Below are 22,307 nucleotides of genomic sequence, written 5' to 3' on the forward strand. Positions count from 1 at the left end.
CTTTCAAGGTTCCGCGATCGCCGCGTCCGTGGTCTCTTTTTCTCGTGTCCACTCCTCGGCTTCTCTGTACTCGATCGACTGCGATGGTTTCAGCACAGCACGTCGTTCTGGTCGTGGCAATCCTCGGAGCGGCATGGTACCTGTTTGGCCGGTCCTCGAATACGTCTTCGGCCGATCGACTCGCGGCAGATCCCACCTCGCTCAACGGCAAGAACGCGGCGACCTTGAACGGCGACGCGACGGCAGATACGGGCAGGGATTTTGTCGCGGCAATGCAACAGGCTGTGAGCGTTGCCCCCTTTGTTTACGATCGCCGCAACTCTCGCTGGCATTTCGACACGACCATCGATAACCTCGGCAACCGCATCAACCCATGCATATTCCCTCGGTCGAGGTTTACACCATTGGGAGATATGCAACACAAGCTCAGGCGAACCAGGACGGTCTTTTCAAGCGTCGCCATAATGTTGGAAGATGCCGCTCGCGACTTGACCTCGCACAACTCCGGTATCCATCTCGCTCGCGATCGCTGACTATCTTGCAATCCCCTTCGAATTGGCTTCATACAGAAGAAGAAGATTGTCATTTTCTACGGCTCGCAAACTGGAACCGCAGAGGACTACGGACTCAGGATCGCGAAAGAGGCGAAAGCGCGATATGGCTTGTCGTCCCTAGTTTGCGATCCCGAAGAGTGAGCCAAAACCCCGAGTCTCCATCAGCATATATTCTAAACTGATCAACCCATCGTGTCGTTGCAGTTATGACTTTGACAACCTCGACCAAGTACCCGAAGACGCTCTGGTCGTGTTCTGCATGGCCACGTATGGCGAGGGAGAACCGACCGACAATGCTGTACCCCTCATGGAATTCCTCAAGGACGAATCCGTCGAGTTTTCGAACGGATCGACCCTCGACAACCTCCGTTACGTCGTCTTTGGCCGTGAGTTTCACTTATTTCCCCGAGTCTCAGTCTTTTTTGCATGCTCACGCCTACAATGAATTGCCGACGACTAGTCGGAAACTCAACGTACGAGCACTTCAACGCAATCAGTCGCGAGATCGATCAGCGCCTCGCCGCTCTCGGTGCGAAACGCATCGGTGAACGCGGCGAAGGAGACGACGACAAGTCGATGGAGGAAGACTACCTCGCGTGGAAGGACGGCATGTTTGATGCACTGCATGCCGAGCTGGGCTGGGAGGAAGGCGCCGGTGGCGACGTTGCCGATTTCGAGGTTGTCGAGCTCGATCAGGTCGACGACGGCAAGCTCTACCTCGGAGAGCTCTCGGCACGTGCACTCACCGGTACACGCGGAGTGTACGATGCGAAAAACCCGTTCCCGGCGCCGATTCTCGAAGCGAGGGAATTGTTCGAAGACGGAGATCGTAACTGTATCCACACCGAGTTCGACCTGACCGACTCGGGTATCCGCTACCAGACGGGTGACCACCTCGGCCTGTGGCCTCTCAACCCCGACTCGGAAGTCGAACGCTTCCTCGCCGTTCTTGGTTTGACCGACAAGCGCGACCAACCGATCGACGTCAAGTCGCTCGACCCAGCTCTCGCCAAAGTTCCCTTCCCAATTCCGACGACGTACGACACGGTTCTGCGTCACTACCTCGACATCTCTGCTCCTGCCTCGCGTCAGACCGTCGGCCAGTTTGCCAAGTACGGTCCGACCGATTCGGCTCGCGAAATGCTCGAGAAGCTCGGCTCCGACAAGCAGTACTATCACGAAATCGTCGGCTCGAAATGTCTCAAGCTCTCGGAAGTACTCATCCTCGCAGCTGGCGACCCCTTATCGAGCCCGAAGAACCCCGACACTGTCGCGCAGTACACCAAGTGGGCGATTCCGTTCGACAGAATTATCTCGTCGATCCACCGTCTTCAACCGCGATACTACTCGATCTCGTCGTCCCCGAAACTGCACCCAACTGCAATCCACATCACGGCGGTCGTGCTCAAATACGAACCGGTGATTGGGTCGAACAAGGTGTTTGGAGTTGGTACCAACTATCTCTTGAACTTGAAGACCGCGCGCAACGAGGGGGTCAAGGGAGTTCGAGAGGAGGATGCACCTGTGTACAGGCTTGGAGGTCCGAGAGGCAAATACCAACGGGAAGGAGGAGGGTTTGCTGCACCAGTGCACGTTCGTCGGAGCAACTTCCGCCTGCCGACCAGTCCCAAAGTCCCAATTGTCATGATTGGTCCTGGAACCGTACGTTTTTCTATTTCTATTCTTGGTTTGTATGCGCATTCTCCTCTTCTGACAGCTTAATGACGAATATTACAGGGAGTCGCACCGTTCCGAGCCTTCATCCAAGATCGAGTTGCACTCGCTCGCAAAGCAAAGGCAAAGGACGGACCCGACGCACTCAAAGACTGGGGTACGATTGATCTGTTCTATGGATGTCGACGATCGACGTGGGATTTCCTGTACAAATCTGAATGGGACGAGTATGCGAAGGAACTGGACGGCAAGTTCAAGATGCACGTCGCCTTGTCTCGCGAAGAGAACGTACCCAAGACGTACGTGCAGCAATTGCTCAAAGAGGAAGGAGACAGGATTGGAGATGCCTTGGTCAACAAGAAGGGTTACGCCTACATCTGGTTCGTGTTCTCTTTATTTCCCATCTATGCATTCCAGCCACGGTTCGTACTGACCCAAAGTCTCTCGAAACCGTCCGTAGTGGAGATGCAGGAAGTATGGCCAAGGCAGTCGAGCGGGAATTGGTTCAGATTCTTGGACGAGCAAAAGGAGGATCGCCCGCCGACGGAGAGAAGGAACTCAAACTTCTCAAAGATCGAAACCGTCTCTTGCTCGATGTGAGTGCCTCTCATTATTCTCTCATGTTTCTGCTTCGAGATCCACAAGACCTCTAACGCTTGTGTTTGCCGTTCATAGGTGTGGTCTTGAACGTAACTCTTCACATTCGTCCGCTTCGTTAATGAACGTTCTATCTATCATGACCGGCTCTCTCTCTTTCGTTCATGGTCTGTGTGCACATGCAATCTTCATTTAGACTTCCAGGCCTGTGCGTTATTGAGTTTGTTTCAAGCGAAGCGCTCGCAAAGCACGTTCTTTTCGGTTTCCCTCGGTCTCGGCTTCCGCCTTGCAGCTGTTGCAGCAAGCGAGAGCGGTCTGTGAGCCGTCGGTCCGTGGAGAACTATTTGACTAGGGCAGAAAATGAGGGGAGGTCGTCAAGTTCGATTCGGGGTCTCAGGAATCGAGATTTTCAGGAATACGATGAAGAATTCGAGAGCCAAGTGACAAGCAAAGGAACCCGAATCTGCAACAAAGAAACATCCGAATACCGTAAATGTTCCGCTAGGGTGTGGAATTGCGATTACAAGAGAGGGTTGGGGACGACGAGAGAGAGAGAAAAAGAAAGGCAAGTTGTATCTTCTTTTTTAGCTTTGTCGAGAAGCAAGTCGTTCGGAATTCCTGGCTGACCCCCCTTTGTGTTCCTCCTTTCGTTCCCTCGCCCGTCTTTTCTCCTCCCGGTTCCAAAGAGCGATCCCTCGCGAGTCGTCTTTCAGAACGCTTTGCATCAAAGCAGATCATAGAGCACAATGTTTTCAGAACCTTGGCGAGTAGTAATTTGACTGTTGCAAACCACCTTGAGACAACCTGTGATTAGGTGACTGCTGTTGCGACTGAGGTTGTTGCTGTTGTTGACGAAGTTGTTGTTGTTGTTGTTGCTGCTGCTGGTATAATTCAAAGGCTGGGTCTTGCAATCCGCTGAGAGGAAGACCTGCACCTGGTGGAGGAGCTGGAGCTTGCGAGAGGGGCAAGATCGCACCTCCGCTGGGCGCAGTGGCAGAGTTCGCAGGGTACGGCGCGTATCGGGACGAAGGATTGCTAGCCGAGTAGGCAAGTGGCGGTGCCGCGATGGAACCGATCGAGGATCCTCCAAAGATGTCGGCAGAGTGAGAAGGACGAGCGACTCCATCGTCGACCACGACCGAGAATTGCGGTTGCGAGGGCTGCAATGGCGAAGTGTAGTACGACCCATACGCTGCTGGTTTAGCTCGCAGAGGTGAGTTCCAGCTGTTGAGTTCAGCCTGGAGTAGGGGGATCGCGAGTCTAGGTCAGTAACGGCAGAGACCGCTGATGATTGCAAATGGCAAGCGGGTCGTACCTGTTCTTGCAGCAAGTTCAGGTGGGGATTCTTGGTCGAGATGGATATCCGTCGTTGAACCCCGTTCCCGTCTTTGAGAGACCGTTCCCACGCTTGCCACTGGTCTTCTCGTTGCAACCTAACCGGCAGGACAGCACGTCAGCCTAGAAAATCATTATAGCGCAAAGGGAAATCGACTGACTTTGGAGTGATGGATTGTCCTGTGCCAGACTGAGCACTCAAGTCGCGACCCAGCGTTCGCAAAGCTGGAGGCAAATCCTGACCGATCGTCCCCGACCTACCTCGGGTCGTGTAGTGATGCACCGCGGGTGGATTCGCGACGGTCGCAGCTGCAGATGCAGCGTTCCCTGGTACGTAGCCTCCCGCAGCTGCACCGTACAGCGAAGGAGGGGATTGCTGGTTCATCGAAGGTTGGTGACGAGCAGCGGCATGAGCTTGAGCTTGAGCATGAGCATGCGCTTGAGCTTGAGCTTGTGCCTGAGCCTGAGCTTGTGCCTGCGCTTGCGCTTGCGCCTGCGCTTGGGCATATGCTTGAGCTTGAAGGTCTACGCCGTAAGGATTTGTCGGTACCATCGACGCTCGTTGGGCAGCTTGATGACTTTGTAGAGGATACCCTTGTTGCTGGTTGACTTGCTGGTTATACGATTTCGCGTCGTAAGTCTGACGGGGTCGACCTGCGTTTGGAGTTGGGGGCATTCCGCCGTAAGAGCGTTTCGAGTCGACCGGGGAAGTCGACGAAGAAGCTGACGAAGAAGGCTTGAAACCGTGTCGTGGTGGCGGTACGAACGGAGTCGTGAGGGGTTCTCCAAGTACGAACGGGTGCATACGAGCCTGTGCCGGAGTCCAACGTTGTTCAGGATCGAGGTTGAGCAGACCTTGCACGAAATCGATGAAAGCGATACGATTGCGCATCTCTGCGATCACAACGAGCACATGGCAATATATCGTCAGTACTTGAGACGAGAAGCAGCTTGGTTCACAGGGAAGAATGCTGACCTTTGTCGACTTCAGCTTCCTTGAGTCCCTTTCTCACGATTGGGTACTGTTTGATGATCTCGGGCAACGTCGAAGCCGAGAAGTACTTCTTGCTCGGTTGTTCGTTTGCTTTGAACTCTTGCGAGTATCGTTCGAGCGATTTGAGTCGATACCGTCTCCGGCCGTACTCGTCGGCAAAAGTTTCGAAGAAATGCGACGTCTGTTTGCCCTTTTCAAGCATATCATCTGGGGGCATCCTGTTGAGCCATCGACGTCAGCGTTTCGGTTCGTGCGAGAGAGGAGTCCTCGGGACGAACCCTAGCATCTCGACGATTCTCGTAATCTGATTGAACTCGCTCGTGCCCGGGAACAGTGGCAATCCGAGGAACAATTCGACACAGATACATCCGAGCGACCACATGTCGATCATGGCCGAGTACGGCAACGAGAGGATGACCTCGGGCGAGCGATAGAACCGAGATTGAATGTACGTGTAAACCGTCTGCTTCTCGTGACACGCCGAGCCAAAGTCGATTACTTTGATTGTCGGCGATTGCAACCTGAAATTCTCGGCATAATGATTAATCAGCTGCGTTTCCCGTTAAGTCGTACGCAGGAACAGGAGAACTTACGATTTGAGAAGAATGTTCTCGGGTTTGAGGTCACAGTGGATGATCTTGGCTTCCGCCAACACCGTGAGGGCGTCCAGAAGTTGGGCGGTAAAGACTCGCACGAGACTCGTCGACAACCCTCGGAACGAGTTTTGCTTGATCAGTTCGTAGAGGTTGTTAGACAAGAGTTCAAACACGAGGCACAAGTGTGAGTGATGAATGAACGTGTCTTTCAGCCGCAGCATGTGATGTTCATCGTCCTTGTCCCACTGGTTATTAATAAGTTCGAGGATCGTGACTTCCATCATAGATTGTTGAAAGTACGCCGGTTTGTTCTTGACGACTTTGACCGCGACAATCTCGTGCGTCTTCATGTTCTGACACTTGACGACTTGACCGAACGTGCCTTGTCCGAGGACGTCGAGGATCAGGTATCGGTTGTCCTTGTCGTCATTGCCGCCGGCACCTCCAAGCACGTCATTGACGTACAGGATGTAATCCGAGTCTTCGTTGTCGAAGCCGTCGTTCTGTGACGGTTTGCTCGGTTTCGTCAACACGCGTCGAGGGTTCGACGACGTTTCGTAGTGGAACGACGGGTTGACGAGGTTGTACGTTTGAGGCAAGTGCGTCGTGATCGCTTTGAGAGGCTGTAAGCACACCAAAAAAAAATACCAACAATCGTCAGGTACGCTATCCGAGACTGGGTTCACGAGCCAAGAAGCTATCGAAGAATCTTACACTGATGAACCCTCCGGCAGGATCCGCTCGCCTGCCTTTCGGTTGCACGTTTGATTTCCGTTCAATCTCGTTGACATCCCTGACCGGTTTCAGCCCTTTCTTCCTCCGTGGGTTCCCTGATCCGGTCTGTGAGAATCCAGCGCTCGATCCGACCAGGTTCGGAGAATGCAGCGAATTGAGGGACAAGGACCGCAGGTCTCCTCCCGCGCCACCAAAGAACGGTTGCTGCTGTAGCAAGAATGGCGACGCGTTCGAGTTGGCAGATGATGACGAGGTCGACGCTGGAGTCGAGAACGAGGGTGACGACGACGAGGGATGCTGCTGCTGCTGTTGAGACTGAGAGCTTCTCATGGTATGATTCAGGTAATTTTGAGACTGGTAGTACTGCTGCGGCGAGACGCTCTGTGGGGGAGGAATCTGAGGTGAAACTGACAAGGACGAAGTGCCGGACGCGGTCGTTAGATGTGGCGAGTACTGCTGCTGCTGCTGCTGTTGATGATTGTACGTTTGCGCGATGTGTTGAGGGTAGAACGAAGATGCTGTCGCGGACGAAGAGGGGGAGTAATGGGACGACATGGGAGGAGGAGGCGGACCTCCTGAGCCGCCAGTGTTCGAGGTCGACAGAGTGTAGCGCGAAGAGGCGGAAGGCGACGGGATGGGTGGAGGTTGCATCCGACCGGTAGGCGATGCGCCCGCACCATCGGCGTTCGGGAAGTTTCCTGCTTGTTGTTGCTGCTGCTGTTGCGATACGATGCCCGACATGGGCGAGTACACGCCCGACAGAGGTCTGCCGCTCGACGAGTACGAGGTTGGCAAAAGAGAACTCGAATGACCGGATGGGAGCCGGGAAGGGGTGCCCGCGTTCGATCCTGACATGCCGATTGCGCCGAGTCCCGTTCCACTCGCAGGCAAGCCATCGTGGGATATACCTCGTCGCATAGCTCCACTCGCATACGCGGGCGAAGTGCGGTACTGCGGACTGCCTTGACTCGTCGTGTAACTCATCGTGACGTCTCCTGGTGCGGCCGGTCAACGGGTCAGCAAGTGTTCAGCGCAACGACAAGCTTCAAGGAGTACTGTCAGCTCACCGTGTCCCGAGTCACTTGAAGACGGCTGGTGAGGAGCTGGCGCGGGTGCAGACGCAGACGAAGAAGCCGACGACGATGAGGGGGCAACAATCATGCTTTGACGATGCCGCGGCGGATGAGGCTGCTGCAGGTGACCGAGAGAAGGGACTCTGCCGACGGAGCGCGTCTGGCGGTGCCCTTGGGACGCGGCGGGAGGTGGTACGAGTCCGAGTCCGAGTGGGGAGGGCGGAGCGTACGGTGGGCCCGACGGCGACTGTGGGCCACTCGCAGCGTGGTGCAGTTGGTACGGCGTGCGGTAGTCTTGGGTGTACTTGCCGCCTTCGAGCAGGGCCGAGTGCCGGTAGCTCGAGCGAGCCGAACTGTTCGGAGTCGAATAGGGCGTGGCCGCTGACGTCGCGGCTCCCGCGCCTGCGAACGAACCGGGCAAGGGCAAGGTCGGCGAAGGGAACCCGGACTGAGGCTGCAGCGGGCTGTTCCCCTGGTGACTGACGGGCACGACAAAGGACGACGGCAGCGACGACGACGACGACGATGGGCGTGACTCGCTCGCGTAGGCGGCAGCAGGCGAGTGCGACTGCACGGGGTACGGGAGATGGGGGTGCTGCTGGCTCGGAGCCCGGTGATGGTCAAACGACATGCAGAGGAGCCGTCGTTTTAGCTCGCACTAACGATGTAATCCGAGAGGTGCGTGTAATCTGTCCAGCTTTCTTCCGCTCTCTCGCCTCGTCATTGACCTTTTTCACACAAACAGCACGTGTACACGAAACGATTAGAATATGCAACAATATCCAGTGGTGCCGTTAGTCGCAATCCGCGGAGTTTAGTATCGAGGCAATCTAATCCGACCCCCTCGGCTGCACCACTCTGCCATCTCTCGTGTAACTGGGATTTGACAGGCCAATCTGAATTCGACAATTTCGCTTCAGTGTCCCCGATGCTCCGATTGAGAACAGTTTGTCAGACGTACCTCGAATCCTGGTCGACACCGATCGCAAAGTCCAATTGCTCGTCTTCCTCGTCCTTCATCTCGGGCAAGTCTCGCGGCAGGTCATCATCGGTTCCTTCGAGGGGCGCAATGTGTACATGACATGTCGCGCACTAAGAGAGGGCAGGCGCGAGAAAGTCAAATCAGTACATCGGGATCAGGGTGTGAGGGAGAGCACCGCTCACTTCACAATTGCCCCCACAGGTTGCAAGGATACTCGGTGCGTCCCCACGCCTCGCGACTCGCATGAGACTCTCGCCTTCGTACGCTTTCAGCTTCAAGTCTTCGCCCTCGAACGTGCGGAACGTGATTTCAACCTGTTCGCCCATCTGTTCCGGAGCGACCACCTTGTCCTGATAGTTCGACCCTGTCGTTTTCGTTTTCATGATGGCTTCGCGGTACAGGGCTTTGGTTTCCTCCTGTGAGATCCCTAACCGTCCCCTCCAGAATTTGTACAATGGGTCACGACCTTGAGGTTCGAGTGCGTGATCGATCAAAGTTGCAACATCGTTCACTGGATCCAGCATGCCGTACCAATCGCACGTCTGTTGCGCTTGTCGGTACACCAAGACGTTGACGGCAAACTTGTGCCCTCCCACGTGCGCGATCCTAGCGACTCGAATTCGGTCTTGGTCTTTTGCTGCAGTTGCCGATTGACCGATTCGAGCCGAGAGCGCTTGGTAGAACTGCTCTCCGAGGTCACCACAGCGACAGTCACGAGTACCATGAGTGCAGACATAGATGTCGACCCGGTTGTCGGCAGCAGACGAAGCGGAAGCGGGTGGAGGTAGCGATGCAAGATCGGATTCGAACTCGCGCAGAGACGATAGAGAGAATCGAGGGTAATGGATAAAGTCGGGGTACAGCGTCGCCGAGTACAACCTACAACCCAGATCGAACGAAAGTCAGGGTCTCTAGAGGCAGGACGGACTTGAGGGGGGAATCGACTTGCTCTTGCTCTCCCTTCTTAGATGGCAGTTGATCGAATTTGGATCTCGATGGATCCCATGGCTGTCGCACGGCATGCTCCGATTTGAGGTCTTCGCTGAAGGTGAAGCCGAGCGATCGAAGCGGTGCAGGCGTCCCATCCGAAGCGGTCGTCCACCTCCTCGCGAGTTCTCGAAACAGCGGAGAAGTCGATTCGAGGTGACTTGGCCAGGTCGAAGCCGGATGGGCCGAATGGATCACGAGGTGTCGAGAGTACTCGGGAGCGGAACCTATCACCGCGGGCACATTCGCCTGGCTCGACGACCGGCGCATCCACACATTGGGAGCAAATGCTGATCTCCGGATCCGGAGTCGAAGCGTCTGTGTCGTCAGCATAGACTGCTATTTCGAGGCCCGAGCGAGTCGAGCAGGAGGGTTGATCAAAAACCATGAGCGCATCATCCAACTTTCCTTCTACCCCTGTCCCTCAACTCGACTGTCCCGAATGGAGCTCTGTACGGCACAGACGAGCTACAAGAAGCGCCCTGGCGCCCTTCACCTCAGCGCGACCGAGCTGTATTGGGCTCCAGCCACGAGTCCTACCGCTCACGAACTGTCCGTCCCGGCGACGGCCATGACCGGTACGTCCCGTCTCCCAAATCTGCTCGTATCACGAAACTGGAGCTCGAGCAGTCGTCTGACCTGGAATTCTGAGAATAGCGCTGTTTGCGAGCAAGGAAGGCGGTGCTCGCGTGATGCTCAAGATCGCGTTTACGCCCACACGTGCAGGCGGAGACGATTCGTACAACTTTACGTTCACCGCGGCGGCGAGCGCGTTGAGTGACCGCGAAAAGTTCAAGCACGAGATCAGTACCATGATCGCACGCAACCGAGAACGCGAAGCGACTGCTCAGACCGGTGGAGACGCACCTACTTCAGGGTCATCGACTCCGATCCCGATCCCGAACCCGAACTCAGCGAAAGCCTCGGTCGACCCCACTGGAGCAGATGCGTCAAAATCATCTTCAGCCGGAACGAATTCGGCCACGGCTGCTCCAGCAAACAACACGTTCCGTTTGCGCAAACAAGTGTTGCAAGCGTCGCCCCACCTGCTCGCTCTACACCGTGAACTCGTCCTGTCGGGTCAACTGACCGAACTCGAATTCTGGCAAGGCCGCGAAGACCTCCTCGCGCAGGTCGCAGCCGAAGAGAACCTCCTCAAAGGCAAGAGTGGCGAGATGGTCGACCCGAAAACTGTCACGGGACAGAACGGACAGGTCACGGTCAAGATCACGCCCATGTTGATCCGTGAGATCTTTGAAGAGTTCCCTGTCGTGCTCAAAGCGTACAACGACAATGTGCCCGATCCCGTATGTCTCCTGTTCTTGTCTTTTTAGTACCTTACAGTCACTCATCAATTTTGATTGCGTTTGCGAGAATTCCCTCAGTTGGACGAGGCGGCATTCTGGACGAGATATTTCCAGTCAAAACTGTTCAACCGCAATCGCACCACGAACCGTGCCGCTGTCGACGCAATCAAAGACGACCCTATCTTTGACAAGTACCTCGGCCAAGAAGACGATGGTCAGCCCACCTTTGCATTTGTTCCTATCCGAGCTGCGACGCTGATGGTCGAATTCCTCGTCGACAGACATTGTGCCGCAGAATCAAACCGATCACGAGATTTATCGACTCTTGGACCTTGCTGCAACTGAACAGGATCAACACGAGGTACGGCTCGAGATTGCAGAGATTCTCTCTGGTTTCGATTAGGAGCCTGACTTTGCGACTTGTCTTCCGTCTAGATCACGAATCTGCCACAGGACTATACGATGAAAGCTGGAGGTCAGCGAGCGAGCTTGCCTCTCATGCGCAGGTTCAACGAACACAGTGAACGGCTGCTCAGCCAAGCCTTGTAAGAAGTTTAATCTCTCAATTTCCTCGAATTTAGACTGATCCGTGCGGGCTTCTTTTGCGGAAATCAGAGGTTCTACAGCATCTGATCGAACTTATGTCAATCCTGGAAACGCCGGTGTCAGTCTATTCTTCCGACTCTTGCCGCAGTGTCTACGTTCTTACCCTTCTTTCCGTCTTTGTTCTGGCCGAATACGGTACACAGGACCGCAATTACTATTCCGAGATTGAACTGTCGGATCTCTCAACCCGACAAGCCCCCGATCGCATCTCGCTGATCCTTCAGAACCGTTCGGGACCGAACCCTGCATCGGTCGCGACCTTGACGGCTGGAACTGCTACGTCTGAGGAAACCTTGTCGGTCGAAAATGCTCAAGTCGGAGAAGACGATAGCTTGATCGTGCTCGCGCAGAAACGTGAGCGCGAGAAGAAAATGAAGGACGAAATCGTACACGATTGGCAAGGCAGATTGAACAACGTGAGTCTGCTTTGTTTTGTTTCCTCTTAAGCTTATACTGTGTTAACCACTCTGTACGGTTTACCCGGATCTAGTTCCGGGTCGATGCGAAGGCAGCTCGAGCTGGAATGAGGGACATGATGGACAACATTGAACTGCAAACTGAACGCAACCGAAAAACCACTGGATCGAACGGTACGCTCAGTAGTCTGTTCTGTCCTACACGAACGGCGTTCTTGACGGACTATGTGCTCTATGACAGGACTTCCGAGAGCACAATTGTTGACGGTCGAGTCGATCTCAACAACTACTCTCGAATTTTTGCGACATTTCTGGACCTCGATCTTGCCTCCCAGACCGAACGATATCTCCCCTTTTGCAACAGCACCAGTCGTCGAGCGGAACGCGAGAGCAACCAAGTTCAAGGCGTACTTGGAGAAAAGTCGGGAACGGATCGAGCGGGCTATCGAAGATGCGGCAAGAGAGGGACCGGACGTTGGCAAGAGGGTACAGGCGGTCAGTGATGTCTCCAATTCTAGCCCTTCTTCGGCTCGGGAAGATCGAGTAGCTGATGAAGAGAGTTTATGTTGCCTACAATCGCTGAACAAACCATATCAGGCTCTCGAACCCATCTCGGATTCAATCGAAGCTGCGATCAAAATGTACATCACCAAGCTCGGATAGATCACTTTCCTCGTGCCGTTATGCCTTGTAGTCAAATCCCTTGTTGTTGTCGAAACTTGTAATCTGAGCTCGACGGTCTCGCAGTGAGAATCGCCACGATCGTATGCTCGGTATCGAGCTGAGGATGCTTCATGTCTATCACAACCACTTTGTTACATTGGGATCTTGCTATCGAATGACAAAATCACCAACATGATATTGACTGACAACATTTTCTATTTTCCCCACTTTGGAAGACGGAAGCGCAAACAATGAATGCCGAACGTTTGCATTGCGCACACCTTCTCGCGCTTAGTCCCCCAACGCGTCTCCGGTCTCTTTCGACAATTCCAATCTACCCGATTCTGCTCTCGCGCACTCTTCGCCGGGCAATCGCACGCGACGTCTTCGGAGCCAGCGAGATCGCTTCTTTCGTTTGATCAACCGTCGTTCTCAACAACTTTGCTTCGAGGATGGAGGGGTTCACGCGTTCAGACCAAATCAAAGCACTTCTATCTCCGTTCTGTTGTTGTACGACACGATCCCGAATCGCCTTGTCTCCATCTTCGGAATCCCTCGTCGATCAATCAGGACAACAACAACAACAATCCTCGCTCGATCCGGAACATCTGGCTAGCTCCACAACACGTACGGATGTTCCAGATGAGGACCGTGAATGGAACAGGATGAACCGAGAGCGAGATGATTCGTGGAGTTTGCACGAAGGGATCGGACCCTCTGCAACGGCCGAGAGGACGCGACGAATGAGGCCTCGAGGCGGTGATGTCAGTGGTGGAGGTGCAGATGAAGGATCTGGGTTGACGAGATGGACTTTGTTCAAGAGTTGGTGGAGAGGTGCTCGAGGGAACCGATCCGATGGAGCAATACGCCTGGACAACGACGAAGACGACAGTCTCGACCAATACGTTCGCGAAGGCGAACGAATCCATGACGCGCAGAATGTGGTTGATCTCGAGCACGATCGCGATGCGGTCGTGATCAATGCCGATGATTTGGACATCGCTTCGTCTGCACAAACGCATTCTTCCGCTCGATCCAACAGTGCGACATCGCGTGATGAGACTCTGCAAGACCAAGACGAACTGTCGGAGCGAGAGGCGCGTCGCGCACGACGCAGAGCAAGGAGGAGGGCTCGCGAACTGGGCATCTCGACCGATGAATTTGATCAAGGTGTCACAGCCGAACCTCGAGATCTCGACGACGCATCCGTGACAACATACTTGCAAGTCGAGACGGCTGCAAAATCTCGCAGGTCGGGAAAGAGCAGTAAAGCGAGTTCGAAAACGTCTTCTTCCGGATCGAGGTCAAAGCGACGGGGAAATGACCAGAATGGCACTGTACCGCGCTCGACCGGCGGCGCAGAGACTTTTGACGGAGATCGACACTCGCAAGGATCGTCCTCTCGCTCGAGTCGACTTCATCGATACGACCAGATTTCTCGAGATCCTCACCTGGTGCCCCTCCCAGTCTCGCCTCGTCCCGAATCGCATCCCGACTCGACAAGTACCAAAAGGTCTCGTCATCGATCACAGCCTTCGACGTCAACCGTTTCGTCCTCTTCGACTTCGCGTCGTTCGAAAAACCATGCTCAGCCGTCCCCGCTACACGACTTTGCCGAAGAACCCAACTATCTCTCGTTCGAGGAGCCTGTCGAGTATTATCAAGACGAGAATGGTCAACTACGCCCATACTCTCATCATCTCTCGACGGATACTATCGCTCCCCAAGCTTCGTATGATCACATTGGACTCTTGCCTCCTCTGTCACCCTCTCAGACTTCGCCATGAATTTTGAATCCGCTAGTGATATTATTTTCCGCGTCATCACTGTCTTGATTGCAAGGATGTGTCAAGCAGACACAAAAACAGAAATATCGTGTTTCACAGAGGCAAAAGTAGAGACAGAAACCAGGCAAACGACAAGAACGCACAGAAGAAAGGGCCAGCCTTGAGAGAGAGAGAGAGAGAGAGAGAAGAAGACTCGCAGGTTTGATCAAATTGGGTGAGAAGCCGAATGCGGGAGAAGGTTTTGGGAAGGACAATGGCCGTCCAAGCACGAAAAGGAGCCGCAATGACTGCAAGGGTTGCCCAACGCATGGTGCTCGTTACACGTGCGCGCTTCTTCGATTGTGTGCGGCTGTGCCACGTCAAACGATATTTTGGTTTCAGTCGAGTCCACAACGTTCATGCAGGGTAGCTCACACTCACCAACCTCACTAGAATGGGTACCCGGTCTGGACCAGCTTCGGCTAGCCTCGACAAGTATTTGAAGACGATCTCTCGACTGCCAGGGTTGTCTTGGCTGATCTTGGCGACTAGACCGCCCAGATTCCACTCGACCGCCTCGATCGAATCAGAATAGAACTTCCTGTTCTCGATCGAGTAAGAATAGTGGGCTTTGTAATTGTTCAGGATCTCGGATAAAAGCGGTTGAAAGATCCCAGGAGTCGCAGAAAGGCGAGAATTCCATCGAGAAGAAGCTTGAGGAGCATTGGCCGCTGGGTGTTGTCGCGATTGATGAGGACCTGAATAGCTTCCGTGAGAGAATGGTTGGGTAACCATCGCCGTCGAGCTTTCGAGCGGTGCATTGGGCTGGCTCTCTCCTGGAGAAGGCGGGAAGAGTCCAAATGACGATTTATCTCGCGATTCGCTGTCCGAGAGAGCGTAATTGTCCCCGGAGGCTGTGCGTCTGTGGAAGTAATCGCCATTTGAATTCGTGCGACGGTCGGAGCGCGAAGGGCCTGGCGCGGGAGGAGCTCTAGTCGCGACATGGTGAGAATCTCTGCGGTGTTTCGGGAAGTATCGGTTCGATACCGCACGGGAGGATGATGGTGAGGGAGAACCGCCAGGATGGGCAATTCTGCTCGGCGACATTGGGTAGAAACCCGCTACATGACCTGCAGGTCCATGAGAAGACGAAATCGAGGATCTCCGGTGGTGCGGCGGAATGCTCGGGGGCGGCATAGGCCCTGCACCCCTTTTGCGCGACTCTATCGGCTGTGCTTTGCCAGTTTGGAGCTCGACCCAAGATCTGAAAGCATCCTGGTTCGGCTGGCAAGGAAAAGACCAGGTTTAGCATCGCTGTGAGACCCGTACTTTTCCCAAAAGGAGTCAAAACATACCAGGTAATGTCCTATGAGCAAAACCGGCGCCATGAACCCCGGAGAGTCTCGCGTTCTACATCTGCGAACGATTTCGAGACAAGCGTTCAAGATTGCGGCACTTCGTTTCCAACGCTGTTTCCCCGGCAGATTGGGAATGACGTGATTGACCATCCTTTCGATACTATCAACCCAATTTGCGTATCTCTCCGCAGCGTCGAGGGCACCATTTCGAGCGGTTCTGAGGGTTCCGACCAATTGCAAGCTCCCAATCTGTGTGGCATCGAGACTTTGGCCCAAATTTTCCTTCGCCAGCTCGAACAAGATGGACCTCTGTTACACAGATGCCCAGTAATCAGCGTCATTTGGAATCGAGAAACTAGCAGGAGTGCTGGGGTCTTACTGCTTGCTTCGTGAGCCAGGAGTTTGATGAGAGCGAACGGATTGCTTTTTGATCGGGGTAGAAGCCGGGCTTGAAATTGGTACCCATGGTCAAAAATCTCTCAACAGAGGGCTGCAACCGGAAGAAACTGAGCTTGTGATCTGACGGGATAAACGAATGATTCACGCACAAAGAGGGGTTCGCAGATGCTAGGACGGCAAGCTTCACCCGTGCCTGTAGATTTCCGTCCAAGGGCGTCCTTGAGAGTGTCGACAGCCGCGATTTGTGTCTCCCTGAGGAATCTGTTCCACATATCCTCAGAGATTCGCCTCTTCCAGTCGTGGCTCCATTCACTGGGCTCCCATGTTTCGTCATAAGGATGCTCATGGTCCTCACGATACTGGTCCCAATTTCCGACAATCTTGTTCAGGTCAGCCGTGAAGGTCTCGTAAGAGTATTCATCCTTCAGTACGGGGGGCATTCCAGTCGCGGTCGCTCGTGTTTGACTGAAACGAGTATGGGGGAGAGAAGAGGGTTTTGACGGGAGCGACAAGTTTCCACGAACGGACCAAAGGATCTGTGCGTCAATGCAAAAAAGTGAAAAAAGAAGGAAAGGAATGTGCGGAGGCGCAAGCAACACCCACGTGGGCGGAAATTGTCGCATTGGGGGCCGGGCGTGCATAAGCCCGCCCAAACAGGAGACGGGCGCCTGAAACTTCGGAGAAGCATTGATTGAACTTGCGCGTACTTGGCGGACACTTGATCAGTGATATTGCTGCTCTCGAATCGGTCGAGAAAGTCGGAGTGGCCGAGAGGTGCGAAATGAGAACATGCGTGTCATTGTACAACCGACCTTTCGACTCGTCTACCACGCGACGCACTGCAACCTGTCAAAAAACGATTCCTATCTGTCGCCTTTTGCCCCCCTCTTTCGGTGTGCGAATCGCTCCCTCATCGACCAAACAACCCTTCGAGAACGACATGACTGACGTTGAATCCCAAGAGACTGACGATATAGAACGCAAACAGGAGTGCGACCGGAAACAAGAGGAGTTCGGATCGGATCAAGAACGGCAGCGCGTTGTATCCGAGATCTGCCGTGTGTGCATCAGACATGTCAGAACAACCATATCGCATATGGGAGAAGAGAGAGCGCGATGACAAACAGGTCACGTAGGCATATTGTGTAAACTGTCCCAACAATCACAGGTTAGGGCGACGAGCAAGACTATCGATGATTGGATGAGAGCAGACTCACGGCTGCCAGGTACAGCGTATTGCCAACCCACAGGCAGACCCAATTGCTTCTCGTCACGACGGGAGCGAGCACGAGTTGCGCGACGTAGAGGGTCAGGAACAAGGGGAAGAAAGAGTTGGCATGCACATCAAACGCATAAGGCCTATGACTCGCTTGCATCAGTATTTTTGAAGGTAGTCCGTGGAAGCAGCGAAGTAGCGTACCACTCGACTTTTTGGTCAGTCGCGTGCGTATGGCTCGCGTGTGTCAGGTATTTGTTGGAAAGCGCCCTGTGAAATAAAACGGTTTGGTTTCAACGCTGAGTGTCCTGATGGAAGGTAGTGAGCGAGACTAACCACAAGGCAGTGCTGATCACGAGCCCGACTCCGAAAAACTGGATCACGATAAAGCTAAAAATGGTCTGGAACGTCTTGGCGACGCCATGGTGCGCGTACAAGATCGACCACAAGACGGCCGCGACTAAGCACCATTGAGAGTGAGTATCTTTTGAAGAAGAAAGGTTGCGCGGTGAAATGGAGATTGAGCTAACCAAGGAGGCAAAGTGAAATGAGCAGGAGGACGGCAGGATCGTCCCGCGCCCAGGTGTTTTTCGTTTCTGTGCGGACAAACTCAAACCTCAGCATGCGACGAATAGGGTGGCTCCAGGCAGAGAATGAGCGCAGAACTGACGCTTGTGGTAATACACGTTGCGATACCTGAGGTACTAGCATCAGCGAATCTGACCCAGTCCAGAGTGAGCGAAAACGATCGAAACTCACACTCTCCGCGGCGCAATACACAGGTAGCACAGCTGCCAGATGGCGAGCTCAAAGTCCTGCGAGTTTGGCGAGTAGCGAGATGAGCGAGCGCCACGAGAAGCGAAAGACGAAGAGGACTCGCCATTTGCGGGAGCCTGCTCAGTCTCCGGAGCCAGGTCTTCATGCCGCCGTTTCCTAACCGCGGAAAGGCATGCCCCGAGCTGTGGCAGCCGAGTGTCAGCTTAGGATTCGGCCCCGGAAAGCGGGGTGTAGCTGAACGAACCCAACACCGTTGACCGAACTGCCGTTGCGTCCTCGGGAAGATGGCAGCATCTGTGATGGATTCTCCTAGAGCAGTACCACGCAAGGTGTGCTGATTGCTGCTGAATAGGCTCGAACGAAGGTGCGAAGGTGCTCGAAAGTGTGTCGACTGGACCTGCGCGCTACTTGTTAGGACCGCGAATGCTGACTTCAGTCGATCCGTGGCAATTGTCTAGATGTTCGGAGTGAGAGGCAAGCGAAGGTCAAGTGATGAAACGCGACCATCAACTTGTCGCAAGTCGAGTCGCACCTCGCTCTCGCTCTCTCTCACTCGCCGCCGCTGATCGCTCGACGCAGCTCACGCGTCGCCAAGTGCCGAGTCGCTGCGATGCATCAGGAAGACGAGCTCGACTTTGAAGAAGACGAACTCGTGCCACAAGCGTCTGCCAACATCGCGACCACCGCCGACGCTGCTCACTCGCGTACAGCGACTGAACCGGCTGCCATTGTCCTCGAGACGACTACCGCTGCGCAGCCACCTCGACCGAAAGCGCACGATCCCGCGCTCGATGCGCAAGGCAGGAAACTGCCACCAGGATGGGTCTCGCGCTTGAGCAACACGACGGGCGAGCTGTACTACCGCAACACGGTCAACAACACGAGTAGCTGGGAGATTCCAACCAGAGACGCAGCCGAGCCCGAAGGCGAGTCGCCGCCGTCTCGTCCTGTCGAGGCAGTCGCGCCTGTTGCAGCCGTTGCGTCCGTTGCACCTGCAGCGGCCCAGAGCCAACAACCCGAGGCGGTCGCTGCACAAGCTGCCTCGCAAAAGATCGATAAACCCGTGCCCACGGGGCCTCGTGACCGCTCGAGACTCGCACAACCTCGTCAGTCGACCTCGAGGATGCCCACTCGCTTCGACTGCCACGACTGATGGCTGAGCTCGGTGAACTTTTAGACTCGAATGGAACACCGACCGGGCCTCGCGCAGTTGGTCAATCTGCTTCGGCACCATCACGTCCTGCGCCGGTCAATGGTCCGGCTCGGTACCCGCCTCGCGCGACAAATGGCGCTTCGGGTTCGTCTCCTGCAGTGACATCGCAAGCGTCCAGAGCAAGCAACGGTGAGCTTATTGTCTCGAGCGAATCGCTCCGACCTCCTCGAGGTCGTTGTCTCCTTTCATTGCCGCACCTCTCCGCCAATGTCCCGTTGCGTACCTGAGCTTTCGAGCACCGATGACTCGTCCATCCGCACATCGTCGACCCGGCTTTCGTCCCGTCCCGGCATCTCCCTTCGCTTAACTTTGATTCCATCGCTTACTTCTTCTCCTACTCGTCCCCCTGCCATCTACCCCCTTTCGCCTGCATATCTCAAAAACAATCGAATTATGCACTGAATCCTATCGCTCCGCCCGTCGATACTTCGCTCTTCGCATCTCGCTCGTCTCACAGAAGCTCCGAAGCCGTTACATCCCGGCTCGTCGACTTCGAACGACCTTCCCAAAGGCCCCCGCGCGGCTCTTGAGGCGCAGAACCGTGAGTCCCTGGATCAAGCATGAAGTTGTCGAAAGCTGGACAGGATAGAACGGTCACGACGTATAGGCTGTCCAAGCGGTAGCCGGAGATGACGCGAACATCGGAAGAATTGCACGAGGAATTTGAAGGGACGAGTAGTATGGGACATGGGAGGAATCGCCGAGACAGTTCGAAAGCAGGAACCGAACAACCGACTCACGCTATTCCTTCGTTCTTCTGGCGCTCTCTCCCCTATCCTTTCCATCCATTTGGACTTTGCGTTCGACCCGATTGCGCAATCTTTCGAATATTTAGGTCGTCAATCCATTCCGACACAGCCTGCTGCATCGTCAAACCCGACCGGACCTCGTTCATCTCGAGCGCCTCCTCCTGCTCAGGTCGAGCCTCGAGCGATTCGTGCTCCAGTAGGGGGCACAAACGCAGTCCCTCTCGGGCCGAGGAACCCGAGGAATGCATCCACCCCCTCAACTCCTGTCAGTACAGGGACATCCGAGATTATCAATCCGAAAGCTGCGACTCGGGAGGATACCCAGAAGCAAGCCGTCGAGACCAACGGTGATAGGCCACGAGAGAGCGCTCGTGCGGTAGCGGCGCGACATGCAGACAAGTAAGTCGAAGCTTCTTTCTTCCGTTTCCCGGTTTGATAAAATTACTGAACGAGGGTTCACGAGTCGACCCAGAGATCTGCCGCCCCACGCTCGCACCAATTCTGGACCATCCGCAAATGGTCCGCGCCGGATTCCGGGACACTCGACCGCAGTTCGCCCGGAGCGATTTGTACAGTCGTCTGGATCCAGACAGGAGGAGCAGGATCGTCGCTCGTCTGACATTGTGAACGGAAATGCGTCACGTACGACTCGACAAGATGCCCCGAGGGTGTCACCACCACCGTCGGCAAATTCAGCCGCAACATCAAGGCGGCCGAGATCGCCTTCACCAGTAGGACGCACAGGGAAGAAAGTCGAAGATCTCGACAAGAGTCTCGATGACTACAACAGAGTACGTGACGGCAATACCGCAGCCGCATCGAATGGCAGAGACAGACCCGCCGTCCGAAAGGAAGAGCGCGCGAAGTCACCCATCGACAGGCGACGCGAGCGCTCGAATTCGAGGGAACGCGCTCGGTACGCCGATACGAGGGAAACAGACCGACGACGCATGCTCGAGCAGGAAGAAGAGAAACTCGCGAACCAACGCAGGCTCGCCACCGAGAAGAACCGAGAACGTGATCGATTCGCGCCGGTCGATTCGACTCCGAAACCGCCGCCGACAACCTCGTACCGCCCTGCCGCTTCGTCCTCGAACGCGGTCGAGATCAGACATGTGCGCTCGTTGCGCGATCGTTCGAGGTCACCTCCGTTGGCGCCAAGTCCGGCGCAGAAACAGCGTATGCGGGACGAGGCTCGAATGCAACGAGACCGCGAACAGTCTACCGATGTACGAAGAGGTGGAGGAGCTGGTGGTTGGGACGACCGAAGGGATCGCGACGACATTCGCGCGAGGGAACGCGATTACGAGCGAGAACGTGAACTTGATCGGCTGCGGGAACTCGACCTCGTACGCGAGCGAGAGAGGGAACGCGAGAGGCTCAGGGAGCTCGAACTTGCGCTCGAGAGGGAAAGGCAGAGGACTAGGGAGCGGGAGCGCGAGCTTGAGATGGTCAAGGAGCGAGAACTCGAGATGTTACGTGAACGCGAGTCGCGGGCAAGGGCTATGGATTACAGGATGGATGACCGGGATCGGGACCGGGATGGCTTCAGGAACCGCGATCGAGACTATCGACGTGACTCGCCGCCGCCTCTGCTCAGATTTGCTCCTCCGCCTCTCGGGTACCCGCCTGGTTCGGCACCTCGCCTTCGACCTCGCTCTCGGTCACGTTCGCCGCCGCCGCCGCCCCACCTTTTGCGCCCTCGTCGTCGTTCAGCATCGTTCGAGCCACCAAGACGGTTCGATGATCGCGACCGGCTCCCACCTCCGCTTTACCTGCGGGTCGATCAGGCGCCTCCCGCTTCCGGACCTCCCGTGCCCCTTATGCGCATCGTCCGAGATCCGAGAGATGGTCCCCCCGGAGGACGCGATTATTCTCCGCCTCCACCAGGACCGCCACCGGGCAACGCGCGACTTGCAGGAGCTCGCAAAGGGGCCAGACGTGGTCGAGGCCGTGAGCAGAACCGTGAACGTTCCCCAATTCGTGCGCGTTCTCCGGGCAGGGGCGATCGATCGCCGGCAAGGACTACAGCCAAGGAGGCGAGCGCTTCTGCACCTCGTCCTGTAAGTAGTTGCCGTATTTTTCGCCTTTCCAAGCAACTCCGAGACTGACGATTACTTCCTCCCCGACGAATAGGGCAACACCGAGGGCTCTCCACCTACAGCACCACCTAGTCTTTTATCCCGGATCAACGGCTTGCCTGAACGACCGTCGTTGTCGATCAACGGTGCAGCCAAGCGAGTTCGCGACCCGGACCAGATTATCAAAGAAGCGGAATCGAAGAAGCGCAAGGGAACATAGGAGAATGTG

At 55.2% G+C, this 22,307-nt stretch overlaps 7 protein-coding genes across 7 annotated transcripts; 4 read left to right on the top strand and 3 right to left on the bottom strand.

Annotated features, from left to right (window-relative positions):
• Positions 1-83: 83 nt before the first annotated feature.
• Positions 84-2,915, top strand: NCP1 (NADPH--hemoprotein reductase; the record flags this gene model as incomplete). Its single annotated transcript, XM_076678778.1, has 7 exons — positions 84-284; positions 570-691; positions 759-940; positions 1,015-2,216; positions 2,292-2,608; positions 2,689-2,824; positions 2,904-2,915. The coding sequence occupies 7 exons, from the start codon at positions 84-86 to the stop codon at positions 2,913-2,915; spliced, it is 2,172 nt and encodes a 723-aa protein (XP_076534016.1).
• A 662-nt stretch (positions 2,916-3,577) lies between these two features.
• On the bottom strand, positions 3,578-8,189 carry JCM15063_000978 (YAK1 family protein kinase; the record flags this gene model as incomplete). Its single annotated transcript, XM_076678779.1, has 8 exons — positions 3,578-4,063; positions 4,141-4,258; positions 4,322-5,054; positions 5,137-5,372; positions 5,433-5,675; positions 5,748-6,373; positions 6,465-7,480; positions 7,553-8,189. 8 exons carry the CDS (start codon positions 8,187-8,189, stop codon positions 3,578-3,580), a joined length of 4,095 nt encoding a protein of 1,364 aa, XP_076534017.1.
• Positions 8,190-8,372: 183 nt separating this feature from the next.
• Positions 8,373-9,860, bottom strand: JCM15063_000979 (uncharacterized protein; the record flags this gene model as incomplete). Its single annotated transcript, XM_076678780.1, has 4 exons — positions 8,373-8,454; positions 8,520-8,650; positions 8,723-9,419; positions 9,490-9,860. The coding sequence occupies 4 exons, from the start codon at positions 9,858-9,860 to the stop codon at positions 8,373-8,375; spliced, it is 1,281 nt and encodes a 426-aa protein (XP_076534018.1).
• Positions 9,861-9,969: 109 nt separating this feature from the next.
• TFB1 (TFIIH/NER complex subunit TFB1) lies at positions 9,970-12,519 on the top strand (the record flags this gene model as incomplete). The annotated part of the gene is made up of 10 exons (XM_076678781.1): positions 9,970-10,105; positions 10,185-10,834; positions 10,913-11,048; positions 11,116-11,195; positions 11,270-11,379; positions 11,450-11,498; positions 11,584-11,856; positions 11,931-12,030; positions 12,098-12,351; positions 12,454-12,519. 10 exons carry the CDS (start codon positions 9,970-9,972, stop codon positions 12,517-12,519), a joined length of 1,854 nt encoding a protein of 617 aa, XP_076534019.1.
• A 452-nt stretch (positions 12,520-12,971) lies between these two features.
• Positions 12,972-14,306, top strand: JCM15063_000981 (uncharacterized protein; the record flags this gene model as incomplete). Its single annotated transcript, XM_076678782.1, has 1 exon — positions 12,972-14,306. The coding sequence occupies one exon, from the start codon at positions 12,972-12,974 to the stop codon at positions 14,304-14,306; it is 1,335 nt and encodes a 444-aa protein (XP_076534020.1).
• Positions 14,307-16,952: 2,646 nt separating this feature from the next.
• On the bottom strand, positions 16,953-18,329 carry GMH1 (Gmh1p; the record flags this gene model as incomplete). The annotated part of the gene is made up of 10 exons (XM_076678783.1): positions 16,953-17,095; positions 17,168-17,192; positions 17,260-17,401; positions 17,463-17,528; positions 17,595-17,718; positions 17,789-17,854; positions 17,929-17,954; positions 18,018-18,073; positions 18,139-18,217; positions 18,280-18,329. 10 exons carry the CDS (start codon positions 18,327-18,329, stop codon positions 16,953-16,955), a joined length of 777 nt encoding a protein of 258 aa, XP_076534021.1.
• A 316-nt stretch (positions 18,330-18,645) lies between these two features.
• Positions 18,646-22,298, top strand: JCM15063_000983 (uncharacterized protein; the record flags this gene model as incomplete). Its single annotated transcript, XM_076678784.1, has 5 exons — positions 18,646-19,141; positions 19,213-19,377; positions 20,084-20,396; positions 20,470-22,060; positions 22,134-22,298. The coding sequence occupies 5 exons, from the start codon at positions 18,646-18,648 to the stop codon at positions 22,296-22,298; spliced, it is 2,730 nt and encodes a 909-aa protein (XP_076534022.1).
• Between the last annotated feature and the right edge of the window lie 9 nt (positions 22,299-22,307).

This window comes from Sporobolomyces koalae (genome assembly GCF_050403365.1).
Source record: "Sporobolomyces koalae JCM15063 DNA, S_koalae_JCM15063T_v1_ctg17, whole genome shotgun sequence".
NCBI lineage: Eukaryota > Fungi > Basidiomycota > Microbotryomycetes > Sporidiobolales > Sporidiobolaceae > Sporobolomyces > Sporobolomyces koalae.